Below are 18,784 nucleotides of genomic sequence, written 5' to 3' on the forward strand. Positions count from 1 at the left end.
GATGAGTACAAATTGCTAAAATAACTCACCTGTATACACGTGGCAACCAGTGACAGGAAAAAGGTGGGCAACCTGTGTAGCATATTCCTTATATTTTATATTTTCGATTGGTGTAAGACTAGTGTGGTAAGCACGTGGGTGAAGAATTAAAAAAAAATAAGAAAAGAATAACCTAATAGGCAACCTAATCATTTTTTTCTTTTAAATGGAAAAATTTAAGAAAAAAATATTTTCATCCGGCAAGCAGATAGATGGGTGAAGATTAACTCTAATTCGGATCTCGTTATGTTGCTTCACTTAGATTTGTAATGATTACTTATTGACAATGACCGATGAAATCCATCATACGTGACATTGGTAGAATATTTTGCGTCGACGTCATAAACACGACAACAAAGGAAACAGATTCTTTTTCGATTTTTTTATTGATCAAAAGAGGTCATCATGGTTTTCAAACCGAAGTAGTGTATGTTTGTGTATATTCATTAATACAGTTACAATTTTGCTTTTGACAGTATAAAACAATCTATATTATAGTTATACGCAATAATTTTGGAAGTAGACAAAAAATATTTGTTTACATTCTTTGAAGTGTTTATCCCGACTATATTATATCATTCTTATTGTTTAAAACTTTATAACTATAAAGAATTATTGCTTACTTTATATAAATATTATTTCTTAGTATATGCAAAACGTGTATGTATAATAATATATAAATATTTATTGTAATATTTAAGTTAAAATTTGTGAATGAAAATATTTAGCATCGTAGATTTGTTTCTACTCTTAACCTATACCTTAGTCTTTGGAGAGATATAGTAAAATAGTTGTCTAAGGTGAGGTTACACATAATATAAACATTATGTATAATGAAATTCTCTACTCTTATTAATAATACCAGTGAACAGACAGTTTATTGATTACCATTGGGCTAAGAAAGAAACTTAAAATATTAAGGTACTTAGAAATAACTACTTAATAAGATCACACGTTGAAAGATTGTAATAGAATGAGCGCTTGAATACAGTGCAAGTAAGTTTTTTACATAAACATGTCTATTTTTTATTATAATAAAGAATTTATATTAAATATCAATAATCATTTAATTTTAATTCCAACCTTGGTTTTTTCTATTTTGCTATATGCAAGGTTTTCGTATAATTTTTTCTATTTTTTTATGCTAAGTTATACAATTTTAAGCTATTAACTGTAACTATATATCTGCGTCGAAACTAAACTTAATTTGACTGACGTTGTGTTGTCATCAATTATTACTAACAATTTATTCTGTCATGATCCTAAGTATCTAACAAAATACATTATTACAAATATTATGAAGAATTGGAAATAGTCGTAAACATGGGAGTTGCTATCTGTATCCACGATCATTAAATATAACGCAAATTATTCATATTACGCGATTCAACATCATCTGGGGTTTTACTGCTGGAACTCTGCAACGCCCATGCATATATAAACAACGAGAATTACCCGATAATTGTCTGGATAAAAATTATGTTACTTGCCCAGTCGGAAGACTCGCCAATATAAGTAAAAGGTTTAATTTGAGAATTTTTTTCTTATTATACCCAATTTAAATTAACTATACATTTCTCTCACACATAATATCTCTTTCCGTCATAATTAACCATTCAACTATTGTTTAGTAAAGAATAGTTTATCGAATGTTGATGTAATTCAGAAATAAATTAAAACTAACTACATATGATCGGTTTAACATAATGTATATTGCCTGTATTGAATATTGCTTTTGAATAAGGTCTGTGTATTTTTTTAAACAAAAGAAAAAAAATGTTGTTAATTATATTAGAGTATGTAAAAATGTCAAATAGATGATGTTGCATGAATGGGTTATAAATATGAAAAAAAAAACAAAGATTGTAAAAATATTTCTTAATAGTTGGGTCAACACCATAACGGAGAAAGGGGATATGATTTATGAATATGTAAGTCGTATTAAATGGTATCTTTATACCATGTCAAGGCCATATGCGGGACAAAAGTTTATAAAAGTGGACTACTTTGAAAAATGTACAATATATTTACAGTCTAGACTCTAGAGGCATATTAAAGTACTATGGTTTTCAACCTATCCAGTGCAAAGCGCGCTTTTCAGCGATTTTTTTTTACGTTCAGGTGTGATCCACTCACAAAATTATCATAAATAATATTATGGCGCGTTACTTATTATTTCTGATGAGTTATAAATACAATAATAATAATAAATACAACTGTGTTATGGAAACGCGAATCCGCGTCTATAAAATCGTCACCACACGCACACGATGTATGTTATATGTATGTGTATGTTGTAAGTTAATTTACTAAAAACTTTCTTTTATAATATAACTTCTAGAAATATAAGAAAAATTATGCATAATATTTATACTAAAATTTGATGATTTTCACAAGACTAATGATATATATTTAGACACCAAAACTTGAAAATAAATTGAAACTTAAAATATCTTAGGTACCTACCATTTTTTTTCCCATCCGATTTTTTTCTTCGTACTATCGGGTTATGGCTTGCGGATAAAATTATTACCATGGCTAACATTACTCAAATTATATCAACATTTTAGTATTATAGATTTTATATTAACATTAGCAATTTCTTGCTTATAGTTAAAAGATATGTCAGTTTTTTCAATTAATTATGATTAAAAAAATCTTTTATGTGGCTGCTCGTATGTAAAATGGGTTGTTGAACGTTTGTATGTTTGATTATAATTAGAGGAGACAACACTATATATTGCTATCAGTTAAGGTCGACTTTAATAATGTATAAAAAAAAAGTTAATAACATTTCAGTCACAAAAAAGTTTTTTTTTTAACGATTACGTGTTGTATTGTATATTATATTTCATGTATTAATTATCCAATTAAGTGGGGTTTAATATTATAACAATTTTATCAAAATCTGGTACATTATTTTTTTTATAAATGACAAATTATTTATTAATTGGATATAGTTCTTATTATTTCCACAAGCCATTTAAAGTAAGCTCTAAGCCTATTAAGCACTGAGGCGTGAAATAGCCTTACGACATAAGCGATTTGATATAAGCGTTTGCAAGTAATTTTTGTTTATATTATTTTTAAATAATCTAAATTAAAATATTCAAAATAGACTTGTATTTGTTACATTAATATACTTGAGATCCAACTTGTTAATTATTAAGACTTCATTGAAAAATATTTTATTAATACAATAGATATATTTTTTATGTTAAGACAGTCTCTTTCAAAATATATTAGATATTATTACTTGCAAGATGCTTAGTCAATTTGTATTAAGTTCGTGTTGTATGTTGTAAAGTACGCTTCAGTGCAAAATAAGACTGTTACCCGATTAGTACGAAAGATTAAACAAGTTTCAGGCAACCACTTCCTCGTTACTGGCTTCAAACTCCAATTTTACATCCCCGGTCAGACCTTCAACATCCACTTCATTTTCTGAAGCGTTCAGCATGTTCAATGTTACCTGTAAGTGTATACATCTTTTATTAATTTAAAACTATATTAAAAAAAAAAAAAACAAATCTATTTATAGTTTCAAAATTTACAATGATGAAATGATGATGATGAATTATATATATTAGCTAAATAAATTGTAATAACATATTTCTTAATGAAGATATCAAGTATATTTTTATAGTATATTTTTAGTAGTTACAGTACTATTCAAACTGAAACAATTCTAATTATTGCTGTTTAGCAGATACCTACCCAGGCAGGCTTGGACAAACCCTACTAAGGAAGTATTTGATGAAGGTTTTACAAATATACTAAATCATTCTAAATTCTAAAATTGTGCACTAGAATCTAACTATAAAATATATACACTGAATAAAGCAATAAATACAGATTCATTTATGTAATTAAAAAATCAATAACAAGCAGTCTAACTTGTTTTTTTTTTTAAACAAATGAATGTATTTTTTTTTAATAAAATTACTCATTATGTATATAAAAAACGTCACCACAATAAGCCGGTTCCAATGGCAGTAGGATAGACAAAACAAATAACCTTGACTTTGAATTAACATAACATAATTGGTCAGATTTATAATTCATTGAAATGTTTTGAATGTTTACCAATTTGCTATCAGAGCTTTGGAAATTAAATTCTAGTAAATTAGGCAATTAATAAGGATACTGATGTAAAATAAACAAGGATATATAATGTAACGTTACACCCGGGAATGTCCCACTGCTGGGCTAAAGGCCACCTCTCCCCTTTTTTTTTGTGGAGAAGGTTTGGAGCTTATTCCACTACGCTACTCCAGTGCGGGTTGGTGGAATACACATGTGGCAGAATTTCAGTGACATTATACACATGTAGGTTTCCTCACGATGTTTTCCTTCACCGTAAAGCACGAGATGAATTTTAATCACAAATTAAAGAAAATTGAGTGGTGCTTGCCTGGGTTTGAACCCACGATCATCAGTTAAGATTTACGCGTTCTTAATACTGGGCCATCTCGGCTTTTTAAAAAAAATATATATTCATCAACAATTGTTTATATTGCATTGATATTAGGAAGTCTCATGAAATATCTATAACTAAGGATTGTTTATCTTTACCCCTAGTGCCATTTCAATATAGTAAACATATTCTACAAAAGAATATTATTTTATATATATTATGGTCAAACTTGTAGGGTCATAAATACGCTAATGATTAATATAAAAGCTTGCTACGGATTAAAAACAGTATGTTGGTCGTTAACTCATTTTTTCACTTAAATAATGTATTGACTTCTTAATTAGCGTATTTTTATCCACTATATTTATGATTTTATAATATTCATGCTTAGCGAGACTTAATTGGCTATAGGAACAGTAATAATAATAATCAATTGAAAGCAATAGCCGAATTAAATCTTATTGCTAAAACTGTGAAATATATAAGTAAATGACATCTTTTATTAGCTTAATACAAAATATTTTTATTATTGATTTATTAATATAACTAAGATTTCGGGTGCCATGCTATGTAGTATGGTATTTAAACATAATAGGAAGTAGGTAAATTATTCTACAACTGATTCTTCTACTAAGTTCTTTGATATTTGTATCATTGTCATTATCATTTGGATATACATATTTGAAAATATAAAAAAACTGAGGGTTACAGAAAAAAAAGTTAAAAAATAATCATCACTCTAAATACTTGAGTTATTTCATTTGAGACATTAAAAATAAAACAATTACGGTGGATGATAAAAATTATTGTCTTCTATTGAAATTGAATGTCAAATTAATTATGACAGAAAGAGGTGAATTTCTATATTTCAACAGAAATTTGAGTGTATTTCAAATCATCTTCATTAAATTTCACATTTGTTTACATCTTATTATTTAACAAATAGAAGTTTAATATAAAAAGTCCTAATTTTAAAATTAAAGATGAGAGTTTAATTTGAATATTAAGTTTTCGAGGATTTAAATTATTATTTATCTAAAAAAAGTCAGTGACGAGTACAAAGAATAAATTTGAAAAAAAAAAAACGTAACAAAAGGGGTAGCATTCTGATGCAGCACTTATGGTTCTGATCGTATTAAAAGAAACACAAGGGTAGGAACTGTAGTGTGTATTGTATAAAACGTGTGAATATTACATTTCTGTTTATTGAAGTAATGACTGCATGTTGAAAAGTTTATTTCTCGCCCGGATTCCTGCTATTGCCCTCAATGAGTAACCGTGAGGATAATGATTCTCATATATAAATAAGTTGTAAAAATATAAAAATATTATATGGTACAATACCATATACTATGAAAAATAATACCTACAGTTTGTATTTAAATTAACTATATCAATCATAGGTTTAAATGAACCATGCATAATGTATATAGCCAAGTGCGAGGTAAAGCCAGATATATATAAAAAAATAAAAATTCAAACTTCACTAACTGAAATAAAAAGACAGCACAACAACTATAGAAAATCTGTGATTGGTTTGCATTAGTTAGTGAAGGTTTGAACCTCAGCGTTGTTTCCTAACACGCTCGGTTGGCTGATGATGCTCAGTGGTGGGACTACCTGAGGTGTCTGCTGCGTTGTGCTGGTCACCGTACTGCTTACCTGCCTTACTGGTATACCTGCATCTTCAAAGGCCTTTTTCTTTAGTGTAGTTCGAATTTGGGAACTGAAAACAGGTGACATATTGTTAAGGCATTGATATTTTTTATTAATCATAATGATATCCTTAATGCAATAAGAAATATTTTGAATAAATGTTTAAAAGAGATAGAGAATCCAGAACCTAATATTTAACTTTGTGTATATGATTTATTAATTTATGGAACTTAAATTTATAAGAAGAAAAAAAAAAGGAAAAACCTCCATATCCATTCAAATTGGTCTGGTACTTATGAAAGAGAACAAAAAAGAAAATCACCAATCTGATATAAATTCCTCAGATACAAATAACCAACAAAAAAATATACAAACACAATTTTGTATGTCACCATAAAGTTGGAAAGACCATTAGTTTATAATATATCTAGGCACATTGTAAACCGTCAAAAACTTGTGAATGTCATTCCATTAACAATAAATTACATAAAATATTGATAGTTTATCTGTTTTTAGGTAGTGTTATTATAACTTTAATGGGCCCAATTATATTGAAAACAATATGCATTCTAAATGGTAAGTGGCCATGCCGATAACCATGCCGATAATACTTGCATTATGTAAAGGACCTGAAGGGTTATGTCCTTTGTGCCTTTTTTTTTTTTAATATAGAATAGGAAGGTGGACGAGCATATGGGCCACCTGATGGTAAGTGGTCACCAAACACCCTTAGACATTGGCATTGTAAGAAATGTCAACCATCGCTTATAGCCAATGCGCCACCAACCTTGGGAACTAAGATTTTATGTCCCTTGTGCCTGTAATTACACTGGCTCACTCACCCTTCAAACCGGAACACAACAATATCAAGTATTGCTGTTTAGAATATCTGATGAGTGGGTGGTACCTACCCAGACGAGCTTGCACAAAGCCCTACCACCAGTAACAATTATACACTCAACTTACAATTTAAAACATATACATATATTGTTTATTGGTGAGTATAAAATTGGAGTTAAATCTTTATTCTAGTTTGTGCCTACTTGTTATTTCTTTTTCAGTACATTTGATTTCATGATAGTCTGTTGAGAAGTTAAAGATTTGAAAGCAAAACAAACTGACTTTTGCATTACTTATTTTTACTGTTACTATTAGACTGGTAGTTAGGATTGTATTGGAAAACAAATTATCACATACATAGTATCACATGAGACATAATTGTACAAATAAATAAGATTTTACTTACACTGTCCTGGCCTTTATGTGCTGACTTAGTTTATTGAGATCAACTGCAAAGCGATGTACACAGCTACGGAGCATTTCAATTTCTTCATCTGTCCATTTACCTCTAAAAACATTAAAATAAATTAATTAACACATTAAAGCCATGTAATGTAACCATTTATTGGACATAGTAGAGATAAAGTTAGCAAGACTTTGACTTTATTATTGCATCCTATATATGTATGCCACTATAATTTTTAATCAAGATACCCTGGTTGTGTGTCTCCCATAGGATGTAGAAGCATTGTCATCTCGGACAGTTTATTGAAGGCAGTTCCTGCCTCCCTAAAGATTTCTCCTACCTGAAAAATATAGACAATATTGATTATTTACTGTCTTTTGATAAAATAATCTTAACAATATTCCTACCGTAATTTCTAATTTTTTTTTCACAATTTAGTATATTTTGATGTGTGGTTTAATGGTAGTTTATAAATCCATAATAAATTCGGCAGGTAATATTTTACATAATTAGTCGTGTGGTGTTATTGTGTTAAAGTAAACTCATATTGAATAAAATAATAACTATCAAAAAATATTATTGCATTCATATTAAAGCCTTTAGAAATAAACAATTGATAAGCTTTTATTCTATTTGCTTAGATTGGAACTCTAGCTAGACTATTTAATTTTTAAGTTAGATAAATTGATTTCTTACCTTTGCTGCAGAATTGTTCATATTAAAAAAAAGTTTTGAAGTATCTCTTCTTAAATGTAAAAACGAAAGGAATTTATATTTCCAAAATAAAATAGTTCAAACTCTGGTTTATTAAATATAATGATATGTATTACAGAGCAACCATATAACCTAACTAACCACAGTTAAATGGACAAATTATTTTACCACAACATCAGTAAATAGTAAATATCACTTATTATGTACTCTGATTTCTCTCTGTGATTAAAAGTTAATGATAACTTGTCATTTGTACTGAAGACGGAATTGAATGGAATTTGAATGAAGAGGTCTGTTTTGACAAATTATGTGACGAGACTATAAACATTTAAGATAATGTTATGATATAAATAACAAAACAGGACTACCAACATAAGTAGTTAATTACAGGACAGAAAAAGTAATTATAATTGTATGTTGATAGGACATTTGAAAACATAGTTGTCTGTTTAATATTATGTGGCTTGAGGAAAAATAACTAACTGCTGTGTTTAGTGGAAATTGATCATTAAAAGTTAAATTAGTAAAATGTAATGTTAGTCACTGTTTTCGCGTAATAACCCACTTAGGAACTGAGTATTTAGATTGTTTACATTATTCATATCACGTCACATCACATCACTGTATGTTAGAATTAAAAAAATAGAAGACTTCTTTTAAAATAGTAATGTAATTCAAAATCAACATTAATTTTAGAAATAATAATGAATTAAAAAAAACGGTCGAACACAATGTAAACATTTAGTATTTATAAACCTACTTTGTTTGCTGGAGTGTTCATTGAAGAGCGCCGGGATGACAATTTGTTTAATACTAGAAATTATTAAAACGAAATGAAGTTTTTGAATTTTAAATTAAATGAACACCAAAGCAACTATAAATACTCATAGGATTAACACAATCTGTAACCATAACCAACAGAAAATGAAAATCAATAAAATAAAATCACGAACTTCACTAATGTTGCCTGCGTCGTTGTTTTTAAGCAATAAGTTTAAGTATGTTTTTAAAAAACTGTGTTTTTATATTATTAATTTTTATTATTTTCATCAAACTTCTAAATCAATCAAATGACTTATTTATTTAGAATACTTTATATATTATGTGATATTGAAAAGTTACGGTAAATATAATTATAATGCAATTAACGTAAAAAAAATACATATGAAAAATACATGTATTAATATAAAATCAATAATAATATATATTGTCTAAATGAATCTTATAAAATATAATTATTATCATGGTAAATTAATAAGTAAAGTAATATTTTTTATATTATTAGATTACTCTTTAAAGACTAATTTTATGCACAAGTACACTTTGTTTCTCGATAATGATTCTGATGTCTATTATTGCTGGGCAAAAATTGGCAATCTTGTAGAAAACTATCGAGAAACGCTCTGTACTTGTGCTTAAAATGCAATACAAAGTAGCTATAGAATGCACTGTAGTTGGACGTTCCTAGTTTTTTGAGCGATTTACAGATGGCGCTGGTCGCTAAGGAAAAGAATCCTAAAATTTGTATGGCGTTGTTTTTTATTCTTCTCTCCTGTTATCCTCTCTGACTATAAGTGTTTTGTGGTTCATACCTCAAAGCACTATTGAAATTAAGGTAACAATTATTATAAAGTATGTCATCTTTTGGTACTCTAATGACATAAACGTTTGAAGTTTGAATATTTACTTTGTCTGTGATTAGCACATCATTAAGAACTGATTAAGAATAACAACAAACGGTGTATAATAAACATTACTGTGTTACATAATAGATATAAGGATAGAAGTGACTTAAGCGGATATTTCACTGCACGGTATTCAGGGTCCCTAACCCTGACCATAGATAATACATATAGACTGGAATAGATGCGACACAGACGAATTAGCTATTTTTTATTTACCCGTCCTTTCCGCTAGATGGCGCTGGTTTCTTAGAGCGCGTATATGTTAAATTTTAATTAATTTTCTTCAAGGGAGATTGTATAAAAGTCCACTAAGCAAATCCACTAAAAGCAGAAAATCAAATGTTAGAAAGAGATTTATCACATTGTCTTTTCTGGTTTAGTAGAATTTTGAACATAAACAAGAGTAAAAAGCTAGAATTTTTTTATTGTTCACTATTTTGTTTATGCAAACATTAATGAAAATAATCAAAAGTTGCTTTTAACAATTATAAAATGCTCAGAAATGAAGAGTTTTGGCCACCCTATATCTTGTATAGTCATTTTAGTCAGATCCACGATAAGTGACTGCGTGTACCACGATTGTGTCGCGCGATATTTTACAGCACAATTTTAAAACGCGCTTTTTTTAAATGAGCGCATTGACATAACAACCCATACGTTACATTTCTGCGACAACCTTATCGCACTACCTAAAATCCTGGTGTGTACCTGAACGTTAAAGTCTAGCATGCACTTGTCCATACAATTACGAAAATCACATTCACGAATCCGCTTATTTTTGTATTAATTTAAACTCTACTCCTATCTGAGTTAAATTTCTAGTATAGTATTGAAATTGTCGTCCTCTACAAATCTAAAAAAAATTAAACTTTATTCGGTAAATTGTAGGTTTGATTTCTTTATGATTTACTTATATTGCTAAAATACACAAATTGGTAATAGTTGATTACTTATTTAAAAATATAATTTAGTAATAAATTATAATAAGGTACAATATGTACTATATATGTATATAGAAAACATAAGTAATAATTACTTTTGTTTTCTATGACTTTTATTGTAATTGAAAGCCTGTAATTTTATATCATTGTTGTCAAAATCAACAATTTTGCCTATTAAAAGTTTATTAACTCTTTTACACCAACTATTGACTATTAAATTAATAGATAAATTAATTAAATAATCAACTAATAACAATTTATGGTTGCTACATGTAATAATTGAGAAATAACACTTGCAATTTACAAAAGAAAAAAATGTTATTCTTTAAATTTGTTATTTCAGGATAATCACTTAGACATGTAACATTCATAAAATAAATTTCATTTAGTAATTGAACAAAATCATCACATGCGTTAAACAAAGACTTTTTCGTGTAATCAATTGCATAATTGAAGGAATCGGGTTCAATTTCCGATTTTAGCAAATTAATCAAACAATTTTTACAATTTTTAAATATTTTAGTTTTGCTTTTTTTGATTACATGGCCTGCGACATATTTTTTTGCTTCCTCATGCAAAATTGAGTCAGTAGATTTAATTTCATACACCTGGTTTTATATTGAAAGCACTCAAGCTGAGATGGTCTAGTGGTTAGAACGCGTGAATCTTAACCGGTGATCGTGGGTTCAAACCCGGGCAAGCACCACTGAATTTTCATGTGCTTAATTTGTGTTTATAATTCGTCTCGTGCTTGACGGTGAAGGAAAACATCGTGAGGAAAACCTGCATGTGTCTAATTTCATTGAAATTCTGCCACATGTGTATTCTACCAACCCGCATTGGAGCAGCGTGGTGGAATAAGCTCCAAACCTTCTCCTCAAAAGGACATTAACAGGCTGTTACTGTACTGTACTGTACTCAAGAGACGTTGAAGTGTTCGTTTAGAAGGGAGTACTATTAATTTCCTTAAAAAATTGTAACCCTTCTGGCTTTGTTTGAAAATGGATGCTGCCATAATTTTTTCTTCAAGCGTAAATTTTCTTCCCTTTGCCTTAAGTTTAGATTTCAATTGCATAGTCATTGATGTCTTTAGTGAATCCGGCATTGTTTCAATAATTTTCATGAAAGGTTTAGATTGTAATAATTTCATAACAATATGGATTATTTTTTGCGTTTTGCATTTTAGGGTTAAATTTAATACCCTCTGTCTGAGCCTTTTAATCACCTTAACGTTTTCATTTGTAGGACCTGAAATCAAAACAAATTATTTTTAGTAATGATCTTTTCATTTTTAAAAAACCAGTCAAGTGCGAATTGGCCTTGCACCCCATGAATTACGTATGTTTCTTGGACTTATTAAAAGTTATTTAACTATTCATCAATCTATTTCTCCCTTCACAAACTTCCGAGATAAGGAAAGGGGGATGGTAGTTTTTTTGATAGTCTTAATCACATCATCAATCACAAACTACATGACAATAATCACATAATAAATAAAAATATGTTATGAAATATGCCAATGTAGCCCTTTCATATGATACCTCACATGCCCTAGTAGTATCGCTTTGAAATTTTGACATCAATTTTTAAAACTATTCTAAATATTAAGCCTATAAGCATTTATAGTTACTGAAATGTACCGCTGCGACATACAGATGAAGTAGCACCATAAGGATTTATTTTTTACACACTAGACAAGAAATAGCAGCAATATAATTTATTTTTAACTTTTGATTACACACATAATTTTTCACACGTGTTTGAATCAGACAGACAAATGTATAATCACTTGTACCAACCTCAAAATAATTTTTGCTTTATGCTTTTTTTAGTAGCCTTATTCATCAAAACTGCAGTACCTGTCTCAATAGATTTTTCTGTGGATGTTGATGCACGAATAGACATATCATCTGTAATAATAAGAATTATGTTATAATTTTTCTCTACAAGTAATCTTTTTATATAAAGGCTTGAGATGTGATTCATGCTACAAATAAAAATTATCTAGCATATTATCTAATAGTGGCCTGTCCCAACTTTATATGCGTGGACATTTTTTTGAACAACGAGTTGCCTATACGCTTATATGGGTGTCTGTGTGCTAAATGTAATCCAAATCCTTTTCAAACAAAAATACAAATCTTTTTTCTTAATAATACTAGTGTGGATAATTAAGAAAGGGACAAGTACACCACTGAAAGTACTATTAGTTCCTTCATCCTGCTTTGCATACATGCATGCTAAGATCAATAAAGAAGGAATTTTCAAAAAGTTGAGTCATAAATTAATTATAAATTATTTTGTTTCTCTAAATATGTTGACAGTGCATGTCTAAATAAAATGATATTTATAAGTATGTCAACCAACTCTCACCTTTCTTAATATACAGAGTTGGAATAGCATTTCTTGTTAGCCTGTTGCTTGGTAATATGTAATAATTTTCAAAATGTTTATTGCGTAACCTCAATTGGTTGTAGATATACATATTTCCTTTTTCTGTAGTGTCATTATCTAACACTGCTTTCCAGATTTCAAACCTCTCTACATCTTTTTCAGGCTTGGGGAAATGATGCAGAGGACCTTTTAATATTTTTTTATTAAAGCCAGTTAAAGATGATAAAACTCATAATAATTACATGAAATAAACAGTACAATTAATTGATATCAGTATATAAGTATACTGATATCAATTATCAAGGCATGCTGTGGCGTTTGAGCACCGAGAAGAATATTCCGAACAAGGTGGGGGCCAGTGCACAACCTTGACGAACACCACGGCGTACGTCGAATGGCGTGGATGTGTTGCCATTGTGCAGGACAGTGACTTCCATACCTTCGTGGAACGATTGCACTATCCTTAGGAGTTTTGGGAGGCATCCAATTCTGACAAGAACCGAGTACAACCCCTCTCTGCTCATGGAGTCAAAAGCCTTGTTTAGGTCTACAAATGCAATGACTAGGGGGTTATGTTGCTCCCTACACTTTTCTTGTAGCTGTCTGAGTGAAAATATCATGTCGACAGTTGACCGTTGGGACCTAAAACCACATTGTGCCTCAGGGTATACGCGGTCGGCGAGCCTTTGCAGTTTGCCTAAAATGGCCCTGGCAAAGGCTTTACCGACGATGCTAAGAAGAGATATTCTGCGGTAACAGTTGCAGTCGCCACGATCGCCTTTGCCTTTATAAAAAGTGACGATGTTAGCATCTCGCATATCCTGAGGGACGTAGTTTTCTTCCCAGCACTTAGCCAGGTGGTTATGAAGGATGGGCAACTCTCAAGCTTGACGACTTCGGTGACAACATCGTCTTTTCCGGGTCTCTTCCCGCATTTGAGCTTCTTGACGACCAGATAAAGTTCCTCTACTGTGGGTGCAACGTCTAGCTCGTGCCAAGTTGCCAGATTCGGGACAAGCTCCACTGCTTCTAGCTGAATATCCACTGGGCACGAGTAGAGCCCCTTGTAGTATTCTACCCATCTTGCCATCTGACGGGTGCTGTCTGTTAAAACAGAACCGTCGGTTTCCTTGAGAGGAGCCGTCTTTTTTGGAGTATGTCCAAGATCTCTTTTGATGCTCGCGTACACCCCGCCAATATCCCCTGCGTTTGCGCACGCTTGGATGCTTTGGCAAAGCTCTGTCCAATACGCATTTACAAAGAAGCGCGTGCTACGCTGGAGTGAGGCTTTTGCCTTCGTGAGATCTTTACGCGTCGCATCGCAAGGGTTAAGGCAAAAATTTAAAGCGGCTTGGCGTTTCGAGTCAATCAAGGGAAGTAAGTGCTCCTCGTTTTCTTGAAACCAGTCGTAAGATTTTGCCTTTTGATAGCCAAAAACCTTGTCTGCAGTGTCAGAGAGAAGAGACTTGACTTGTTCCCATTCGACTCGCGCTGATGCCGTACTGTCCCAAGTTGCAAACTTCTTCGCGGGCGAGTTCCCCAAATGTCTCCACTACTTCCATGTCACGAGTCTTGAAAAGATTTATCTTTTTTCGTCCGAGTGGCTTGGAAGAATGGACTCTCCTAGGGACAAGTCGGACTTTAGTAGCAACGAGGCTGTGATCGGTGTCGCAATCGGCATTGTGAAACGCCCGCGTGTGGAGCGTTTCCCGTAGATCCCTCCTTCTTGTAAGAGCAAGGTCTAATTGGTGCCAGTGTTTAGATCGAGGGTGCATCCACGAGACTTTCCGCATCATTTTGTCTTTAAAAAAGGTGTTGGTAACACACAGCTGGTGCCTTGAGCAAAACTCCAACAGTCGTTGTCCGTTGTCGTTAAGCTTGCCTATGCCGTGTGCACCGAGACATTTAGGCCAGGCTGATGTGCCCTGACCGACGCGAGCATTAAAATCACCCAAAATATGCAGTCTGTCAGTTGGATTCACCCTGCGCACTGTCTCATCGAGCTGGCCGTAGAATTGATCCTTGGTCTCAGGTTTTGAACTAAGCGTCGGTGCGTAAGCGGAAATTAGTGTGACAAAGCCGCTTTTTGTGTTTAGACGCAAGACCATAATCCGCTCGGAAACGCCTACAGGTATCTCTATGGCGTTGATGAGATGGTTTCGAACTGCGAAACCTACACCATGCTCTCGTGATTCCAAGGAACTCTTGCCCTTCTAGTAAAAAGTGTAGTTAGCTTCACGCAAAGACCCTTCGTCTTCAGTTCTGGTCTCTTGTAAGGCTACAATATCGATATTGAGCCTTTTAAGCTCCACGTCGATACTGTAAGTTTTGCGCAGTTCTTGGGCGCAATCGGAGCTTCCGTAGGTGTTCGGGAAGCCTGTCCTCATCGTTCGGACATTCCATGTCGCAAAGCGCATGTAAGCGGCGTTAGTGTGGGTTTTGAGATTATTTTTTTTTTTGAGCAGGTGGTTAATGTCACAGCGTCAACGTCTAGCTGTAAGGCTTGTGTTCCGTTCACCCAGGCGGAACAAGTTAACGCTGAGGCGGATCAGTACCTTATTGATCGGGGGCTGCCCGACTTAAAGCAGGCGGTAACTGATCAATGGATCTACGATGGATCCTCCTACTGTCGAGAGTGGCTCCTGGCGTCCGCACTTACGCCTATTCGTGATGACTTATAACCGGTGACTGCCACTCTCCGTGTTGTTTTCCACCTGCAAGACAGGTGAGCGAAGTGTCCTCTCCGTGGATGCTGCTACGCCTGGGCCAGGCGACTTTATGGCAACACGGGCTTGCCCAGTACCCATGCCACCCTCTCCTCCTCCCCAGCAGTATCCGCAGGAATGACGAGTCAATACGTGTGGTGCTGGTTTGGCCGCAGGTGACTGGCTTACGCCTAAACGGAGGCACCGCTACGGGTTTAATATTAGTTTTCCTTCTTCTTTGGCGTGACGCTGGGATAATTTTGGGAAACAGCGTATCAAGGAGAGGGGTGAGGATACTGTGATCACGGAAGATACAGGAATGTGACACTAGTAGCTAGAGCAGTCAGGGGTCGCGTACCCGTAGTGATTCCAACCAGCTATCGGACAGATAACTGGTAGATCCACCCTCTGGACTGCCCATAAGATAGTCAGATGAATATATCCCATAAGATAGTCAGAACAACTAAATACGGAAGGAGAATATTAGTTTTCAGCTGTTAGGTTTTCAGACTTTTTAAGAATAAGTAAAAATTTTAAACAAATATAAGGACCGACTGAAAAAAATAGTGAGTTCATATTTTAGGTCAATGTATTTTATCTATCAGCTGTTTGTCATAAAATATAAAATATGCTTATGGCTGTAGTATTTAGAGAAATAATACAATTCGCCATTACCATTTTATTACAAAAAACTGACATATTCTAAACTTATGACAATACAATAAAAACTATTTATTATATGTCAGTGCCGGCAATATGCACATACATTACACTTTCCAATTGTAAAATAAGGATTCTATAAATTGCTACAATGGCGTTTATTATTATAATCTTTTCTTTTTTAAGAACCGTCATTTGTCACGCGTAATTTTTTTGAAGAAATCTGGTATACGGTGCACGTTCGGATGATCTTTAATTTTGGTTCCGTTGTAATGGCTTTACTAAAAGGACTGCATCGTTCTAAGTATCGGTTTGCAAAATCCTTTGTCATAAGTTGAAATAGAATCTAATTTCAAATTATAAACTTGCATAGAAAATTGCTGTTAGTAATAAAAGAAAAGTAATGTAAGACTTCAGTTCGCTGTGAATTCCTAGAAATATAGCGAAGAAGATAAGTAGCTCTTACCTTTAGCTTTGAACAACGGTTCCACTTTTGTATTCATTTAATTTTCTTGTTCTTACGGCTACATAAAGTACAACTCCAAGCCAAAATACATGGAAAAATATGTTAGGTATATTTCATGCATATTTAAGTAATGTATTCATAAATCGAAGAAATATAATATCCCTTAAGATTCCCTACACCTCATCAGGGGTTGTATTTTAATAATTGGCAAAAAAAAAAATAGCGAAATTTATTTATTTATTTATTAACTTGGCAAGGTTTATTTATAATTTTAACACTTAATAAAAAAAACCCTTTTTTATTAGATGTCATTTTAAAGAAAATATTGAAAAGATTGAAGAATTATATTTGCTTATTAAAATAATATTTGATAATAATATGAATATCTCATATTAATTTTTAAGCTCATAATGGTCGTGCATATTAAATTTATTAATAATATGATGTATTATATAATAATTATTATTTGAATTTATATTCTAAATGCAATGAATACTAAAACAATGAAAATCTAAAACAATGAAAAAGTTGTTTGCCGCTTTTCAAGTTATTATAGTGGAATATAAACAGAAACCTGACTACAACAGGATATCCGTTTTCCTGCGTAAATTCTGTTATGGAAAAGAAAATTCTCGCGGTTCATAAAAATACCTGATTCTGTTTTGCAAAAGATTTAAGAAGACCTAGTATATATTTTTTATTATATATATTTACTTTATAAGAGGTTCTTTATCTATCGATAAAAGCATAAGGGCTCAGTTTTGTACTATAGCCACTCAATTTGAGTGTTTATTCGCAGTAAACTATCTTAGTGATTAGCTTGAATCGATTTTATAAATGGAGGAATGGAGTGCATTCGAACACTTTTATTTGGGGTGGATTAGACTACCATCAATAATCATCAATCAGCTATGGTACGCAGCGTGATTTTATTTCCTATTGTTTTGTTAATTTTTGTAGTGCAACTCGGGGAAACTACACAGGACATTTCACAGTGAGTTTCTTGATATATATTTTTTATTTGCTTATATTTTACGCGTTTGTCATAATATATAATTCATACGACCCGCAATGAAGTGACGTAGTGGAATAAGCTGCTTAAGGGGCGTAACTTTTGCCCAGCAGTGTGACAATTACAGGTTTTTTTTTTGGATAAAAATTGCAGAACTATTTTATTCAAATAGATTTTTTTTGTAATAAAAAAGTCCATAAATATTATTTAAAAGCTAAAGTAAAATGTATTAGTTACATAAACACTAATTTTAGAATCAGGTACATCTCGAATGAAAATTGAATATGCGTTCAAACGCATATGGAATAAAATTGAATAATTGTATTCTTGTGCAAAATAATTGTTGCCTGAAATAGTTAATATCGAAATTAATTTAATAATACATTTTTTGTACTATCCACAAAACTGCCTTTCCTTGAACACCAGTTCTGGCCACTCCTTAATTGTTCTACCAGCAAATAGAAATGACTTTGCAGAAAACATTGCTTTATATTTCTGTGTTCGAGTTTTTAGATCTCATAGAATTGAAGATGTGAATAGTAGCGTATATTTATTGCGGCATCAGTGTCTATGGGTGATGCTCAACTCTTGCTATTGGATTGCCTGGATTCTTGACAGATGAGTAACGCATACAATAAAAGAAAAAGGGAAACTCTAATATAAACTTAATCATGTATTGTATGTCACTTTGATTCTTTTAAGACTTGGCAGAATAGTATATTCCAATAACAGGAGGGGTAAAGATAAACAAACAAGATCTTGTCGGAAAACAAACTAATTTTCTATCGGAACTTTGTAAATCGCATTATCAAGTAATAGCTTGAATTTGGTGGAAATAATAAATTTTCC

At 31.9% G+C, this 18,784-nt stretch overlaps 1 protein-coding gene across 6 annotated transcripts; it reads right to left on the reverse strand.

Annotated features, from left to right (window-relative positions):
- Positions 1-406: 406 nt before the first annotated feature.
- LOC126780345 (chromatin complexes subunit BAP18-like) lies at positions 407-9,007 on the reverse strand. 6 transcript variants are annotated; one of them, XM_050504747.1, is made up of 6 exons: positions 8,833-9,007; positions 8,055-8,103; positions 7,607-7,698; positions 7,359-7,460; positions 6,020-6,182; positions 407-3,511 (listed from the first exon to the last, which is right to left on the reverse strand). In XM_050504747.1, the coding sequence occupies exons 2-6, from the start codon at positions 8,073-8,075 to the stop codon at positions 3,404-3,406; spliced, it is 486 nt and encodes a 161-aa protein (XP_050360704.1). In that variant the 5' UTR covers positions 8,076-8,103; positions 8,833-9,007; the 3' UTR covers positions 407-3,403. The 6 variants fall into 6 exon arrangements, with proteins under 6 accessions (XP_050360704.1, XP_050360703.1, XP_050360706.1 ...); XM_050504746.1 differs by having other exon boundaries at positions 8,055-8,208; positions 8,833-8,856; XM_050504749.1 differs by lacking the exon at positions 8,055-8,103 and having other exon boundaries at positions 6,119-6,182; positions 7,607-7,694; positions 8,829-9,007.
- Between the last annotated feature and the right edge of the window lie 9,777 nt (positions 9,008-18,784).

The sequence above is a fragment of the Nymphalis io genome, chromosome Z, assembly GCF_905147045.1.
Source record: "Nymphalis io chromosome Z, ilAglIoxx1.1, whole genome shotgun sequence".
Classification (NCBI taxonomy): Eukaryota; Metazoa; Arthropoda; class Insecta; order Lepidoptera; family Nymphalidae; genus Nymphalis; species Nymphalis io.

Excerpts from the sequence above, each read along its gene's own strand:
- LOC126780345 (XM_050504747.1), bottom strand. The coding sequence starts at position 8,075 with ATGAACAATTCTGCAGCAAAG. Across the intron at positions 7,699-8,054 it reads TGAACAATTCTGCAGCAAAG|GTAGGAGAAATCTTTAGGGA; the intron begins GTAAGAAATCAA and ends TATATTTTTCAG. Across the intron at positions 3,512-6,019 it reads TGTTAGGAAACAACGCTGAG|GTAACATTGAACATGCTGAA; the intron begins GTTCAAACCTTC and ends ATACACTTACAG.